The sequence below is a fragment of the Gouania willdenowi genome, chromosome 3 (genome assembly GCF_900634775.1).
Source record: "Gouania willdenowi chromosome 3, fGouWil2.1, whole genome shotgun sequence".
Classification (NCBI taxonomy): domain Eukaryota; kingdom Metazoa; phylum Chordata; class Actinopteri; order Blenniiformes; family Gobiesocidae; genus Gouania; species Gouania willdenowi.
Genome location: NC_041046.1, coordinates 22,932,646 through 22,951,336, shown reverse-complemented (window position 1 = coordinate 22,951,336; position 18,691 = coordinate 22,932,646). Strand labels below are relative to the sequence as shown.

The window sequence follows — 18,691 nt, the reverse complement described above, 5'->3', positions numbered from 1 at the left end:
CCAGAACTTCACATATATCTATGTACCAACAGAGGTGTTAGAGTAATGATATATCCTACTCAAGTAGAAGTACTGTTACAAGTAAGTCATACATAAAATACCCAAGTACAAGTAAAAAGTAGCTAAATTAAATAATGCTCAAAGTAAAAGTTAGTTATTTTCACCGCCCATGTTTTTTTTTGGGTTTTTTTGTAATAAATCTTGCCACGGTTCCCTTGTGTACAGTAAACATCTCATGTAAAACATATAAAGGATGAGACTAAATCTTGCACAATTGGAACTTCATTTATTTTCCCCAAAGGCATCTGTATAAAATACACTGAACTAAAATATAAACGCAACACTTTTGTTTTTGCTCCCATTTTTCACGAGCGGAACTCAAAGATCTAAAACATTTTCTATACACACAAAAGACCCATTTCTCACAAATATTGTTCACAAATCTGTCTAAATCTGTGTTAGTGAGCACTTCTCCTTTGCAGAGATAATCCATCCCACCTCACAGGTGTGGCATATCAAGATGCTGATTAGACAGCATGATTATTGCACAGGTGTGCTGGCGTCTGGAAAGCTCCGGACCTCGGTGTGGTGCGGAGCATGGAGCGGGAGTGAGAGTGCCGCAAGGGAGGCCAAAGAGCGCCAGTGTTGGAACAGAGCCGTCAGCCGAAGCCGAGGCTCAGAGGTTCAAGACCTTGGAGAAGTGATGAACAGAGGACAGCGCTGACCGAGCGGAGGCAACATACGCGCTGGCTTCTTCTCGTCATGGTGTGGTCCAAAAGCTACGCCGTCGACGAAGGCTAGAAAAAGTGTCCCTGGCGGACGGACACGTTTCACCAGCCAATCAGGATTGGCAGATTGAGAAATTGCTTCTTAGGCCTGCAGATGGAGGGTGCATCCCATAGTGAGACATCTCATGAAATATTATGAAATGGAACTGCATTTGCTGTTAAGCAACCATGAAGACCAGAGAGTTGTCTATGGGAGAAAAGCAAACCATTTTGAAGCTGATAGAAGAGGGAAAATCAATCAGAGCTATTGCACAAACATTGGGCATAGCCAATACAACAATTTGGAATATACTGAAAAAGAAAGAAACGACTGATGTTCTGAGCAACAGACATGGAACAGGTAGGCCAAGGGTATCAACAGCAGTTGATGACAGAAACATTGTGAGAGCTGTGAAGAAACACCCAAAGACAACAGTCAGTGACATCACTGCCAACCACCACAGGGTAAGGGTGAAGGTATCACAATCCACTGCTCAAAGAAGACATAGAGAGAAGAAATATAGAGGCCATACCACTAGATTCAAACCACTCATCAGCAAAAACAATCAGCAGGCCAGATTGGATTTTGCAAAAAAGTACAAAGATGAGCCACAAAAGTTTTGGAACAAAGTTTTATTGACTGATGAGACCAAGATTGACCTCTACCAAAGGGATGGAAAGGCCATAGTATGGAGAAAGAAAGGTTCTGCTTATGATCTAAAATACACAAGTTCATCTGTGAAGCATGGTGGAGGTAATGTCATGGCTTGGGCTTGCATGGCTGCTTCTGGAACAGGCTCACTAGTCTTTATTGATGATGTAACTCATGATGGTAGCAGCAGAATTAATTCTGAAGTCTACAAAACCCTTTTGTCTGGCAATTTACAGAAAAATGCATCCAAACTAATTGGGATAAGCTTCATCATGCAACAAGACAATGACCCAAAACACACTGCTAACACAACAAAGGACTTTATCAAGGAGAAAAAGTGGAAGGTCTTAGACTGGCTAAGTTAATCACCGAACCTTAACCCAATAGAGCATTTTATCTCCTGAAGAGGAGACTGAAGGCAGAAACCCCCAGAAACAAACAAGAACTGAAAGAGGATGCAGTAAAGGCCTGGAAAAGCATTTCAAATGAATAATGCAATAGTCTGGTGAAGTCATTGGGTCTCAGGCTTCATGCCGTTATTGCAGGTAAGGGTTATGCCACCAAATATCAAATGTTATTCACTTTAAGTTAATTTGATAATGTCTGTTCCAATACTTTTGCTCACTAAAGATGCTCTGCCCTGAGTTGTTTAACACATCGAGATGTTCAGTAAACACCATGAAATAAAAGCTGGAATTCTGAACTTTTGTCTCATATTCATGTTTTGATCTGAAACCCAAATGTCTTCAGTATACAACAAAAACAACGGAATTGACCTTGCCATTCAAATACTTTAGGACGGGACTGTACATAGATTAATAGGAAAGGTGATCTCAATTATTAGAGCAGGTAAGGGCCACTTTGACAGTGGGAGCCACAAAAATATGATTGTCTGATCCAAGAGCCACATTATGAGAATGTGCATTGCATGTATACATGTAGAACATTGACCAATCTGAGCATTAACAGTTATTTTGTTGACTTGTTTGGTGGTTTTATTTAATTTTCTGTTTATTTTATTTTTATTTATTTATTGTAGGATATGCCCCTTGAGATGGAACATCTCATTTTCGAGGGGGTCCTCAACTTCCATAAGATGACAGATACAGCAGAGCAGACAATACAGGAATTCAGTATTTCAAAAATAATAAATACAACAAAGTATAGATAGACACACACACATACACACCCACACACACCCAGTATACATTTGACAGTTGTCCAAAACAGTAAATATTTTATACAAAAAATAAATAAGTAATAAAAGTGATATCATTAAGAGTAGCTATCTAATGATAGTAAGAACTTTCATTAGATTAAATGAATAGAAAAGTTTAGGTTACATAGTCTATGATCAAAAACACTGACAGATATTCTGGAGATGGAGGATAAGAGCATTTTTAAACAGAGACAGAGAGGTTAGAGAGCGGATCGGTAATGGGAGAGTGTTCCAATTATTTTGTAGTCGTCCTGTGTGTTTTTGAAGTAATTTCCTGTTGTTGTTTTTTTTTTATTATTATTATTTGTTATTTTGTGTATTTCTAGATTCATTGTTTGTATTTTTTGTGGTATTTGTGCATTTTAACATTCCATTTGTGTGTTCTTCTGTAATTTGGTAAGTTTTCTTATTTTATTTTTTATTTTTTTGTAAATTTGTTGTCATTTCTTAAATTTCTCTGTTGTTTTTCTGTTTTGTTTGTATTCTTGTCTTTTCTTTTCTTTTTTCAATATATTTGTGTGATTTTTGTCCTTTTGGTATCCTCTAGGGTATATTTCTGTCATTTTTCAGTTGTTTTGTAAGTTTATTGTACTTTGGGTGCCACACAAAACTAGACTGAGGTCCCCATGTGGCCCCCAGGCCACTGTTGCCCATGTCTGTATTAGAGAATAAAAGGCAGAAAAGCAGATTTAGGTTTAGTTTTATAAAACATTCTGCAAGCCAAGCATCTTGGAGCTTTCTGCCTGAGGATGTCTTCCTATTATGAAGATGTAAATGGGAAATTGTTTAATTATGCAAGAAAAACTCAGTCTTTTCACACAGGCATTTTTTTTCATTTAGTTTTATAATTTTGTTAAAAAGTGAATATAAAACTATGCAATGTCATATGTCATCATTATAATCACATGGCAAGTGTTTACTTTGCAGGAAAATAATTTTGACATACATTATGTTGGTATTTTTATTTATTTAAACAGCAATCCTTAGTCATTGGTTTTCAACCTCGAAGGAAAATCTAATTTAGTATCAGTATTATTGTAGTCAACAGATTATTGAAATTTCAGTCGATTAAATTCTAAATGATTATAGTCAACTACATCTGTAGAGTAATTACTGTAGTTGAGTAAAATAACTTTTATTGTTTAACTTGTTTCTATAACCTGACTTCCCATATAGAGAGGCAGGAGCACCAGCCTCTTCTCACTAACCCCCTCCAACTAAAATGACCAACTGAACAGTGGGCCGTCTTTTTGAAAAGTTTGGGAATTGTAATCATTGTTAACCCTATAAAACATGTAATTTTCCATTGTATGAGTGCTGATGTTTTTTTAATGCAGCGTTTAAATACTAATTAAAATATGTCTCCTCTCTTTCAATATTTATACTGTTTTATTCCCACATCTCATGCTGGTTCACACATTAGCTGGGAAAAGAAGCTGATAGAAGCAGGTGTGCGTGTGTGTGTACATGTGCACACTTTCACATGATCACAGATCCAGACTGAGGAGTCATCAGCCATGTGATTGAGGTGTTAAGGAGTTAAAGTGTTCAGACGTACGTAACTATAACACACTTGGTAATAAAGACAAAAACAACGTATCTCAAGTGTTGGTGTGAAGAGTTGAAGTAATCTTTTCTCCTAAGTCCTCTGTCCAGAATGCACAGATATTATAAGAGCAGGAATGAAAATCTTCCTGAGTGTCAAAGCAAACTGTGAGGTTCTGTGTTTGAACAGCTCTGGCTCTGATTATTCTGTCAGGAGTTTGCATGTTCCACCTGCGTCTGAAATTTGTCAGGATTTTCTCTATTTGTGTCTGAACATTTTGCTCTCCTAATCACCGTGAACTCAAAGAACATGATGGTCCGGATTAAAATGATCCTATATGCTAAAGCAGTAATTCCCAGATTGGGAAATTTAATGTTTACGACTACATTCCAGAGGAAACATGATAAATACATTTGCAAGTTAATGAGCAGACACTCACTGTAATGTTCAGAGCTAAAAATAGAGCATTACCAGAACATTTACAAAAGTTGTTGGTTTTTAGTTCAGAGGATGGGAATAATAGGACATTTTATTTCAAACATCAGTTTGCACAAACAACCTTAAAGCAGATGTGCATTTCTGTTGTTGGGGTCAAAATGTGGAATTCTTTACATAGCAAGATAAAGTGCTGTTTGAATATATTTCAGTTTAAGAGAATGTACAAAAAGAGACTCCAAATACAATGTGAACATGGTGATTAGCGTTATTTGTTTTCCTATTTTGGCATTGAGAGTAGGCGTGTACATCCTTGAATTTGTTAATGTATTTATTTATTTTTCTAATAATGCTGTAATATCAATATCTCATTTAGTGTAAACTTGGCAGACCAATTGTTCGATGTTTTGATTCAGTAAGGGACAGGCATCCTAAGAATTTTTCTTTTCCCTGCTTCTTTCTGGACATTAAATGTAACGAGGTTGAATATTCCTTGTGACTTGGTGCACCACTGTCAGTCCCAGCTGGCCAACAATAAATTGTAGAAACACCAAAGTTGATAAAATTTCAGGAAAACATGCATATGTTTGCAGTTATAGTTTCTGCATACAGGCATGGATTCAAGGGAGCTTGCCATGTCATATCACAACAGATAACAAAAATAAACAGGCACTGATGATATGACAAAAGGGCCTAACTGTACAAAAAAAACCTAAAAGTAGTTAGCTCTAAAGTCTGATCCTTTTGAACACAGCATCACTCTGTTTCAATTCCAGTCCAAACTTCATTCAGACATGAACGATAAGTACCTATTGAAGTGAGAATGACCGTAACAATACAGTATTATTCCGTAGTGGAATTTGATTAACGGAATGGTCTGATTAGAGTCTTTGATGTTGGCTGAACTTGAACCATCTTATCGAACCTCTGATTTTCCACTGCCATTTCACACATGTTAACATTGCTTGCAGTGCATTCTTCATGCTGGATAGGGAACCAGTTTATTGCAGTGCATTGCCACTATAGAAACAGACATCACATATACTGTAAGTGTTTATGGTACAAACACATACATCGGCCTGAACAAAAGTGGATGGTCTTACAAAAATGTTCACTTTTATACTGTAGCTAGTCCATTGATAACAGCTAATGTTGTCAGATTTTAGGCATACAGACATCTGTTTGGTTCAGAGAAACCAGTTAAACAAAAAGGCAAAATTCAGTTAATGGTATTCTAAAGGTCAAAATGCCAGGTTGGTGCCAGTATCAGAGTATTGACAGACTGGTTAAAAAAATGGTAGAAAGGCTTACCATCTGTTACACCACGTAAAAACAAAACAAAAGACTGTCTTTGACCACACATATTGGATTGTTCTTTAAGTGAACCAAATAGTGCAGAGCAAGACCACATGGGTGTTGCTTTAGTCAGTTTAGAACAGTAACTAAAAGTGCCATCACGCTGGCTCATCAGGAAGGGTCGTCAGGTACAAGAGGGAGGAAGCTCCGGAGAGTAGCGGAGGGAGACTCAGAGTGGGGGTTCCATCTTGGGCGTTCTATATCCAAGCCCCCCTGTATCTGGATTGTAAGGAGACAAGAATGGAAAAAGGGGAGAAGGAAGAAGGGAAAAAGGAAGATGGGGAGGGAGGGTGGGTTGAAGAGTTCAAACCAAACGGAGTTGGGGTGGACGACTGCATATAAGTAGATGAGTCAGGTGATTGAGGGTGTGGTTTTAGTCACGGTTCTGCTCCCGAACCTAGGTAATACAATAACGTGATTTGATTGGATCTACATTTGGCATAACAATCTGTAAGCATGGAACCATCAACAGCTCAGGTTGCCTTTGGAGGTGTAAGTGTATGGGGCGATATTTTTAGCACGTGATTGCACTCCTCATAATAATAACTACATAACTCCTCAGAGTTTGCCTGTGTACTAATACTGAAAACTTGCTCCCTTTACCACTACAACACAGCCATCTACTGTATACCCTATCGTAATTAGTGTGCCAGGTCACAAGCTCAAATCAATTCAAGCAGATTACCTAAAGTTGTTCAAAGTTTTACTCTGTCTAATGGTCTCCACAAACGCCAGATCAAATTATTGTTGAGCACCTTTTGTAAATAGTGGGATGGGGCATTCACGTCATAGATGCGCAGCTGACAAATGTGGCTATGGTGAAATCTCTGAGTTAGGTCTTTTGCGTATACCAATTCAATGGCACAAACATTTAACATAGGTTTGTAGGCAAAAGAGCTGTGTCTATAATTTGTCACCTCCACCAAGGAGGTAATGTTTTCACCAACATTTGTCTGTTCGTCTGTTAAATTAATGTGGATGATTATTAGCAGGATATCTCAAAAAGTTCTGAATTTACAGTTTTTCTCATTTGCTTCTTTGACACAATTCCCGGAACAACTCACCATTTTCTCAAATCTTCACACCCAACAGCACAAACATCTAAATTGTGGGTCCCAAACAGTTTCCACCCTCAGACAATAGTTTAGTTTAGTCTTTATTTGAAGGGACAAATGCATAGAGACATTAAGATCATAAAAGACAAAGATATTCTCTAGTTAAACAGCTAGTTTACATCTGTAGTCTCTGGTTACCTGTATAAAACAGATGATTCTTGAAAGAATCACCTTGAAAGAATAAATACAAGATGTCAAAACACAGACTACATGAGTGTGTTTTACACACTGGAGTGATTATTTCAACACACTGCCACCATAATGTCTGGAATAGGGTTTAATTCCAGTATTTCCATATTCAGAACATATACAGGTTCATCAGCATCTACATTAACACCAACATGATCTTGTCTCAGATCAGTGTCAGGCCATAGTATTTTATCAACATCACACATTATGTCTTCTCTCACCAGGCAGCGTGGGAAATATCCCCTTGTGTGTCGGATCAACCCCTGGATAGATTCTAGAGAAATATCCAGGCTCACATGCAATCACCATTGTGTGGGTTGCAGTCATACTCTCCACCACCATGCTGAGAAAAATACCATTGGATTCAAAAAAGGGCAAAATACTGGCAGAAAAAGGACAGTGAACCTGAGGTGGTCAGTGAACCAGGTGCAAACCAGAGCAGCCAAATGGAATCATATTGGGCTTGCTCTGGTTGCCCTTCTTGTTGGAAAAGGTGATTGTGCAACTGATTTAGAAACTGAAGCAGAAGTGCAGTGTTGTATGGACCTAGCGGTGGAGGATGCCACGATTGCTGCTTTGTTGTCCTCTTCTTCGTCCTCTCTGTTGTCTAACAACCTCTGTGAGGTTGAGATCCATTGTTCCAAAGCACATGAACATGCCTCTAGGATCTATTTGTTGATCCAGATTTCGGATTGGTGTATTAATAATTTTTAGGCTGAATATTTTCAACTGGAGAAAGGTGTGGTTTCTGAGTTTAGGTTTTGATAACGTCAGTTAATTATATTGAGAACATGAGTTTGCTAAATGAACACACAAGGTAAAGTTTTGCAGAAATAGTTTTGAATTTTGAGACGTGTGGAAATAGGTGAATTGTGTTTATGGTTTTGGGAATGAGTGTGTGCTTCTGGGAATGACGAAAAGGCTTGAGTGTTTGTGTTACAGGAACCACATTTTGTGTTTTAGAAATTGAGAAAAACGGTAAATGAAATTTGGTGAGCTGATTGTCATTGTCAAAAGGAAGAACAAGTTTGATTTTGGAGATTAACCAGCATTTACTTTATAAAACTCATGATGAACGCTATTCATCATGACTGAACCTCTCGTTTAATATAAAATCTTTTCATATAGCTTGCAATTAAAGTTCACCACAGCAGGTAAATTTACAGTTTTTCTTCATTGTTTACACACATTTTCTGAAAGCATGCCTCAGACTCTCAGAACTCTACACATCAAAACACACACACACACACACACACACACCACACACACACATACACACACGTACAACAAGAAAAACACATCAATTATCCTGCAAAATGAAACTTCACATTCAAAACAATGTTATTACTTTTCAAAATGTTGCAGTCCATGCACCCTCACATCTCTAATCATTATATCTGCTATCGATCCGGAGGGTCCTATGAAGACGTTCACTTAAGCTAATCACTGTCAGCTGGCTTGGCTGAGCTGGGGGGCTCCAAGCTGAGAAGGGTATGATGAAATGGGAAAAGCAAGCGTGGTCATGAATGGCTTGGGTAAACCATGTTTATACCGTAGGCCTGGCTCTCACACTTTGATCACTTTGATGAAATACCCCCTTGATGTGCTCAATGTAAAACACTATACCAAACAGAACACTTTACTGCATACAGCTACATTCACTCCTCTGGCTCTACCTCTCTCTTCAATGTTGGCATCCATTGCATCAAAACAGAAAAGCTCACCTGTTGCTTTTTTACGTTAAAGTTTTGATTGCTAATTGCAAAACTGTGTGATAGAAGTTTGGCCATGTGTTGAATCATTGCATTGTGCCAAATGCAGAGAAAAGTGTGTTGCGTTTTGACAAAAAGTGTGTTTTACAAATGAAATGTAAGTGTAAAGTAGAAATTGTGCTTGTTCAGCAGAATTGGTTCAGGGGGGTTGGTGCATGAGTTACATGTTTTGGTCATTGTGTCTAAAGTACCATTCTTTGTGTGTACACGCACGCACGCACGCACGCACACACACACACCAAGTCTATTTACCATTGAAAAAATTTTAAACTTGGTTTGGCACCTATTGTTTTTATGTACTGTTACATCTGTCCTGTCCACGAGAAGGCAATGTTAAAGGTTTGATTCCTATTTGATGGAGTCCTTTTGATGTTAAAATCTATTTTCAATGTGTGAAGTCTGTGGGTCGAAGAATATGAACTCATTTTCCATGTCTTTAAAGCAGAGTCGGCGCCAGGCAGCATTAACTGGGGGGGCACCGAGTAGCATCTAAAATTAAAAATGAGGGGGGGGACTGCCCGCGAATGCCCCCCCATGACTCCGACACTGCTTTAAAGCACCATGTTGCATTTGAATGAAACTTGCATCTGATAAAGTGACGGGAAGAAAACCATGTTGATTGATAGAAGCCATAATTCTTGCCAGCACTCTCGTTTTGGAAACTTATGGAGATAAAGAAATAAAATTTGAAGGTGCAGTGAGCAAAAACGTGTTTTAATATTCCAACCCATCAGTCATCAGAATGTAAATGCCAGGACATAATGAAACTGCACAGAAACAGAGGCGTGTGAGTGGCGCTGGCCTCTGTGGCGCGTGCATCCATCATCAACACGCCTGTTTACAGGTGTGGTGACATTCAATGCGGAAGTGAGGAGTCAGCAGCGCGTGGAGCCCCGCGCCCGTGTATGTGTGTGTGATTACTGAGAGGAAACTGTCAACATGTCCAACAGCACAGACACGCGCTACTGCCACCGGTGCTCCTACGTCTTCCTCAAATTCACCCTGTTCGGCTATGCCATCATCTGGTGGGTGAGTACCGGTACCTACCGACACTGGTCAACAACAGCGGGGCGCAGGTACGCACACGCTTTTGCGCCTGTACATGTTTAGTAGACGACTGACTGGAGCTAAAAGCTGTGTCCATATGTCTAATAGTTTTCTGTATCAATAAAGTGCGGTGTTTGATCCGGTATAAGGCGACAGGTGTTGTATCTGTGGAGCTATAAAAGCGGCCCGTGAGGCCACACCCACACCGCCCTTACCTGTGATGGTAGTGTAGTGAGTAATAAACAGGACAGGGGGAAAAAAAACTGCACATTCAGCACTATTCTGCTTAAACTGCTCCACAATGGGGTCATCACGTGACAATCCATCGGCGTCCTGACAGTGAAGCACAAAAAAAAGACACTGGATTCAATGACTCTGCACATACATTTAACCACGTGGTTCCATAGCTTGTTATTCCAGTGAGAGTCTCTCAAAGTAGTTCATTTTTAAGCATGTATTTAAAAAAAAAAAAAAAAAAGATTTAGTTTATAAAAAAAAATCTGTTCTTAAATTTATTGACTTTTCAAATATTAAATAGAATATATTCACTGATATCATTCTGAACATTATTGATGTTTTGCTCGTAGATTGCAGTGAAAATGCTTGAATGTATAGTTTGTGTTTTGGTGATACACTTGACCAAACTTTAGAAATATTTCCTCCAAAATTGTTGGGAAAACTTTGTTACAAGCATATACTTGACTTTGAGGGTGAGATGATTTGTAGTATTTTATTAGTGCACTCGTACTTATTAAAAATGGGGGATTCAATGTATTTGTTTTTTGTTTTAGAAGTCACCATTTTTGGCTCCGTATCCACTTTTCATTTCATTTTTTTGTATGAATCCCAATTTATTTTTCCCCAATTCAATTTTTTTAGTATCTACAAACAAACAAATACGGTGTTTTTTGTCATTTACCAAAAAAAACACAAGTAAACTATCCAATGTTTAAGGCTAAAAACACATTGTCCAAGAGCTTACTTTAATACTTTTCTATTGCATAACTACAAATGGAATTAGTTATTTCAGCATATAGTAAAAGACAACTGATATGAAATCTCAGATCCTCTTAAAGGAATGTAGTTTGACTTGAATAGTCCCAAGAAAGTGGAATCAAAGCACTGAAAATAACAGCAGATAAAGGCACATCAGCTGCTGAACCACTGGCCAAGTGGTTAAGGCTGAATGGTGTTCTGTTTTCCCCATTGTCTGGTATTGGATCCCTGTGGAGGCAGTATGGATTTATTTTAATTGGAGTGAGGCAGAGTTTTACACGTTTGTTTAATTAATTCATTATGAAGTACAAAATGTAAATCTCAAAATAACTCTTGACGCGTCAGACTTCTTGGAGTGTAAGGAAACAGAACTTCCCGTTTACAACCGATGCAGTGACTCCACATTGGCCGTCAACGTTCAGTGTTATTTTATTATACACACATTATCACACATTACAGAAGGGAACACATCCTGGCATCAGTTAGGGTCAGCCTAAGACTATGGCCGTTATTACAGCAGCTATAGCGAAACTATCCCAGAGTCCATTAAACAGTTAAAATGAATATGATCACCACTTAAACCATAACACCAGAGAAGCAGTGTCTATAATATAGAATATTGTGGCTCCAGAGGCTTTAAAAGACAACAAAAACTTATTCCAACCTTGGTGATGGGCTACAAAACAAAAAAAAGAAATAACAAATAAATACCATTTTGATAATTAACAGACAAATATAGAATATGGCCATTAAATTGTTAAATATGGTAATATTATTATGAAATGTATTTTATTATTCTCAAATATCTATTTTCACAATGGCCTTTTTATTTCATAAAGTCTTTTTTCAGCAGAATGACTTCGGTCTGTCAATCAAAGAACATAAGGTGGAGCCAGTGAAGTGATTGGCTGATACTTTACACAGACATGAGCAGCAGCACTTTCAGTATCGATTCGTTGAGACTTATCACTAATGCTGAGAAGCCTGAGCGCCACAAGTGTGTCACACGTTAGAGTAACACAGTCTCATTCTCAACTCGTCACATATTGACCATCGGTCAGGATCCCTTCGTGTCAGTGTTCCACACACGGGGTCCCCCTTTGGTGTTTATTTTCAACGCTGAGGGTCCGTGTTCCACCCACAGGCAATGAAAAACATGGCGGACACGTATATTTTGATAGCAAATTTCCTTATTTCAAGATAGATTTTGGCTTTAGAAATGTTTAAAGACAAGCAACGTGAAATTAACAGTAAATATGCAACGTGTTGACTTGTATATAAACTATAAGTATATTAAATAAACACATGTGCTTCATATACACATTTATGTTTCTATTTAGGCTGTTTTATAATTTAAGAATTAGGGCTGGGCGATTTATCAAGATTCAAGATGCATCGAGTTTTCTATTTTGGCGATATAGGAAACTATAATATTTCATATATATATATATATATCTTATGTATCAAAATACTAGTTTTAGGAGTCGCTGCTTTCACTCCTCAGAACAACATGTAAAGCTCAGTTAGATGGATTTCTAAGTGCACATATTGTGCAGCTGTTTGTTAATAAATGTCCCTGTGTGGCATTTTGCATCAGCAAATTTAACCCAGAATTGTTTTTCTGGTCAGACTTTATTTGATAAAATTATCTAGATTTATATCATATATGACCATTTAGAGAAAATATATTGAGATATGAGTTTTGGTCCATATTGCCCAGCCCTAGTAGGAATGTTCACAGCATTTCAATGTTAATAAAGGTCGACCTACCAGATTCTAATCACATAATTGTATTTAGTAAGTGGTTGACAAGTGGGTATTTTAGATTTCTTGTACACATATCTTAAAATATAAGGGATACTGGAGCTTGGTTGGGTGGGTGGGACGGCTGGTAGTGGGCGCCAGAACATTTCCCTTATTTTCAAATCCAAAACTTGACGGGTATGGTCATGTCATTGGGATGATGGAAGCTGGAAAATCTGACTTCCATGTAAACACACTTAAATGTGCATCATCAGTCGATTCAGAGAGACTGGCAGCACTGTGACTCATCGTGAACACCTTTGGGATGTTTTGGATCAGAGAGTCAGACAACGTCTTTCAGTTCCAGGAAACGAGCTCAAACGCTGCAGGAGGAATAGGACAACCTTCCACAGGCCACGATTGATAATCTGGTTAACTCTAAGCACTGGAGATGTCACACTTTACGTGATGCCACTCGTGGACACACTCGGTACTGAGTAGAGTTGTCACGATACCAAAATGAGTAACCACGATACTATACCAGACAAAGTATCACGGTTCCGATACTGAAGCCTTTTTTTATTATTATTTTTATGAACTGCAATGTCTTTGTACAGTACAAGTTAGAAATACTTATTAATTACTTATAGTGTTGTTTGGTGCATGATACGAGTACATGAACATAAGCAATAAAAAAACGTAGTAATTAAAGTAGTAAATGAAGTAAAATTTATATGGTTGAAATTAAAAAAAAAAAAAATCATTCAGTTTCCTTTGCACATCAATTTATGTTTAACTAGTATAAATAATCAACTTAGGATAACACTGTCTTTTTAAAAAAACAACAACTATTTGACAATAATGCTTCTTCAACATAATAAACATTACAGTATAAAATACAACAGGGACTAATTATGGATCTCCTATTGCTTTACCGTCTCTGCCTCGTTTAAAGCCAAAATAGTTCCAAATGTGACTTTTGGAGTTTGGTTTTTTCAGCAAAATTAATGACGCCACGGTAAACTCGCCGCTCAGGCCCAGTGCTTCTGCCATGTGTTGACTCGTGTTTGACTGTAAGCCGTGCACGCGTCCAGGCGAGAGAACTTCAGGTTGTTTGTTTTGAAGCAAGTTTCTGTCGAAGCGGAGCTGTCTTCATGGAGTTGTATTGTATTGTATTGTATTGGTTTATTTGAAAGGGGACAGTGCAATTTCATATAACCTATGAACAAACATGGTTAAAAAAAGCCAGAATTAGCCAGGAGGCTGTTTTTCATCTGTAGTCCTCCTCGTTCATTAACAGACGGGTGGACCCAGCGTGCAGAAACAGCCTATCATTTCTCCGGACGTTACCAACAACAGGCAAACAGCCAATCATTCAGCAGCTGTGGAGTTCAGTTGCAGTGGTTGCCATGTTGGTTTGTTTTCAAGTGAGTAGCGTGCAGTGAGAAGCCGGGAGGAGAGTAGAGGCTGCCGCTATGTAGCGGAAACTGGCACCGGTAGTATCGTAATGTAGAATTTCTACTATAGTAGGAACCGTTACAATTTGGCCCGCGGGTACAGTGGGTATCGTGCAACTATAGTACTGTAAACTCTGCCGACTGACCCCTGGTGTGTTTAGGCTGTGATAACTCATGAATTATGCACAGTTAATCATTTTTGTTGCTAGGAATAAAATAATTATGAAATATTTTCTGATTGAAAAAAAAATATTACTTACTGCGTTTATATTTTTGTTCAGTGTATATATAAAATAAAAAGGATATAATCCTTTAAAAGGAGCCTTATATCAGCAAACACGTCCCAGAGCAACCCTGTTGATTCCAGGGTCAAATTTCACGTCAATTTCAGTCTGTACCATAAACGGTGTCCATAATGTCACCATGTCTACACATACATTTTAATTTAATTCATTTTCTAAATGTATCACTGCCATTCAATTTGAAAAGGAAAGAAAGTGCAGCACTTTTAGCATACAAGACAAAACAAAAGTGAAATAATTCTTCAAAATGAATGTTACAAAAACGGAAACCGTAAGTAAGGCCATGTTGGTTAACTTCCAGACTTTCCTGTTTAGTTAATTCAACTTTTAAAGGGCAACTTTTTCTTGCGCATAAATCTGTAGAGCATCCACTCTACAAGCCATGTTATTCAGTAGAATACAGTCTAGTAACAATATAATATATTGGTGCAGAAGTGGCCTCATTCTTTATCACAAATGTGGACACATTATGTGCAGCTGAATCACTTTAATTGCAAAATATGAGAGTGTCACGCCTTTACTAGATCATAACATTTGTAATCTTTTGTTTTTAATAGTGGATACAATAAGTTTTGATTGACTACTTGGCACTAGTTTCATAAATGCCTTAGAATAACTTTGCATAACCGTAAACATGGTATTCTGATGAGTGGGCCACTGTTATAAATATTTTTCTGCTTCTTCGCCGAGTCCTCTGCAGCTGCTCCCTCTCAGAGACGTGACAGATTGTACATTCAAAAAAACAAATGGCTCATTGGCTAACCACTTAGTGCTCTCATGTTCACTTGTGTCATTTTTGCATCGTATCTGAGATGTTTATTCATAGAGTGATGAAGGAGGATAAAGAATGGCAATCGCAAAGACATTAGTAATCATGGTAATGTGGTCAGGGTATGATCTAATGAAGGAGGTGAAACAAATCAATTGGGGTGTGAAAAAAAAAAATCGATTTCACGATATATTTGGGTGCCAATTTTATATCGATTTTTTATTTTTTTTAATTTTTTTTAATTGATTTCATTTTTTTAAATATTTAATCAATATTTTTGTGTATTTGTGCACTATTTCTGTGGTTACAATGCTTTCAATGTGTTGATTTTATGATGGCAGTGTGTAATGCCTGCAATATTTATGTATGCACAGGCATTTTATTTTCATATAATCTGTTCAGATCAGTGTTTAAACTGACACAATAGGACAAATTATTTTTTTCTTATTTTTGTGCATTGTCAGTAACTCAGGGTGCTTTATCCTTAATTTTTTCACTTACAGTTGTTACAATGCCGTTATTATGTTGTCATGGTTACTTTGAGACTTCTGCACAGTAGTTTCTGTCAAAAGAAACTTGTTGCACTTCATTTTATGATGGCAGTGTGTAACGCTGCATTTTATTTTTCTCAGTGAAAATGTGCAAAAACATTAATAATAAATAGGATGTTTTGAAGCAAATATTTTGACTTAATTTGTCCTCTGAATGATCAATATCTTCTGATGAACATATACAGCAACTTGATATTTCATCTCTATGTTTAATTTTGATATTAACTGGGTAGAATATCGTGGCCCAAGTATCGTGATACGTATCGTATTGCAACATCCTTGCCAATACTCACCCCTACAAATCAATAGGTTTTATCGACTACTTTACATGATGTCAATTCTCTGGTTGATGAAATGGTTTACACAAGTACGCTCTGAAGGACTGAAAAGAGGTCATCAATGTCACATTTAGTTAACGCTTATCAGCCATGACAGGGAGTCTTATTTATTGGTGATGAAATGCAGCTGCTGAAGGGTCAGTTAAACTTTGATTTAGCTGACTGTTGTTCTGCGGTAGCAGTGTGAATGAAGTGGATAGCGATAATGGTTGTTGTTTCACTTGACAATACACACTATTTAGCATCATCTTTCTGCTTGCAGTTTACCCATTACCATTTCATTTTCATTTCATCGGCTTTCCCTAATTATCAATTTTTCTTTACTGTAGCAGTCGGCTGTCCTGCAGCTATTTTAATTTCAGAAGAAGTCTCTTTGTGTACCCATTAAAGGGAATAATTGCATGTAAATGTGTGATATATGGAATGCTGAATATACTCTGTCATATTGAAATTTTGGCTTGATTTTGTAGCGGTACTAAAAAATATTGGGAAAAAATAGCTTTTCCATTTCAGGAATCGACTCGAAATCACTGAAAATATGAGGCCCTATTTTGGTTTTTCAGGCAAGTTAGCTAGCTGCTTGTTTTCATTCATAATTCTCTTTTTTTTGTTTTTACCGAGCTGGTTTACGCACGCACGCACGCACGCACGCACGCACGCACCCAGCGTCATGCAGGACAGGATGTGCCTGTGTTAGGCATTAGCTGTTTTTAGACCATAAACAACATGAGAAACAGTTTGTATGTTAAAGGAACAATGAACAGGAGAAGACCAGTAATTTCCTGCTTGCTGCAGTGAAGAATGATTAAAATCAAACATGTGCCATAGCCTGATCGGATCCAGTCTTGTTGTGACATTTTCCTATTACTTATTTTTTCCCTGATGTTGCAGTGTGTTTTATTGGGAATTCATGTGTTAGAAGTACAAGTTTGCACTTTTGCATAAATTGTTACAATTTGTTTGAAAAAAGAAACATTGATGATTTTCAATGGGCTTTAAACGACTTGCAGAAGTCAACAACACTAAATTAGGTGGAGTCTGTTCACATCCTAATTTTGGATTACAGCACTGGTGGAGCTATGTCAAAGGAAATTTCAGGAGTTCTGGTTTCCATATGTAAACTGTCAGTTACGTTATGTTACAGTCTGGCCTGTCTATCTGCCTTTTTTGTTTACAAAGCGGAGGCCACTCAAAGTAACGTGTGGCTTATAATAACAAACCTGTTCTTGTTTCTATAAAGGTAAAAATATCATGCTGACATTATGACTTCAGAGGAGACATCAAAATTCCAATTAGGAAAAATCGTCATGGTTATTTTCCTTTCAAAAAACACTTAAAACGATTATGTCTCGAAAGATTGCAGTCGACTGTAGCTGCCCTAAGGTATGGTGGGGCTTTGACCTGAATCTTGGTGTTAGACCTTTTCTGCATGCAATGTTAATCACCTCGACTATTCTAGTCATATTATGCCAATTTGCACTTTATTGTTGTGGCTCCCTACGACTGGGTCGTCACTCAGCATCAGGCTGACCCTGAACCCCACCAACTCTATAGGTTGTTTGATGACAGATGACAGGAGTAATACTGTTTCTCAGTGTAATTTATTCTAATAGTCACAAGTTAACTTGTTGTTCCTGCTACCAACACACGCGCAGGCCGTGATAGCAGGGAGTATTCTAGCATACAATCTGAAAAAGCAAGTACATGTATACATTATCTTCTTGGGCGGGATCACGTGTCAGCTTGCGCAAGACAAGATTGACCAAATTAACCACAAGACAAACCAGCTTTGCCTTGTGGTTATAGGGTCATGTGAAAACAGTGACTATTGTGTGGCTGTTGTTTCAGGCATGGATCGAAGGCAATAAAAAACCCCAACAGAAACCCACATGAAGACGGATAGCAACAGCTAATCTCCTCATATCATTGTGAAACCTGTGAAGCAATCAATATGATACAATCAATGTCTCAGGCCTGTGACATCTAAACATCTAACCATCCTAGTTTACACACAATTTATTATACAAAAAATGCTTAAAGGTTATTGTGGATTTTTGACCAAATGATGCCAAAAAAATCTTACATACTGCAGCTTTAAGTAATTAAAATAATTGTTGTTAATCACTGTTTTATACACAGTAGAGTTTTTTTTGTACTTCGTATAATGATCTACTTTTTGCCTACCCTGTAATTAAGTATATTTCCACATTATTTTGTGTAATAATAACCCAAACAAATTATGTCACAATTTTAGAGCACACCTCTCACTGAACTTCCCTCATTGGGCTCAATGTACGCAGGAACATGATGTAATTTCTGCTGAAATGTCAGAAAGACTGTTTACTTCCGGCGATCACTGAATGCTACTACTGTGCTATGCTAGCGACCTCACTGCTCGGTTTAGTCAATATTTGCCTTTTATTATCATGTCTTTTAG

General features: G+C 37.7%; 1 protein-coding gene across 2 annotated transcripts in view; it reads left to right on the top strand.

Moving 5' to 3' along the window:
• The first annotated feature begins 9,875 nt into the window (after positions 1-9,875).
• The window catches only part of tspan15 (tetraspanin 15), a 38,672-nt gene continuing 29,856 nt past the window's right edge, over positions 9,876-18,691 (top strand). The window contains exon 1 of one of the 2 annotated variants that reach the window (XM_028443080.1): positions 9,876-10,080. In XM_028443080.1, coding sequence (XP_028298881.1) covers positions 9,991-10,080 — 90 coding nt within the window. In that variant the 5' untranslated portion in view covers positions 9,876-9,990. The remainder of the gene's footprint in view (positions 10,081-18,691) is intronic. The other variant, XM_028443079.1, reaches the window with a different exon arrangement.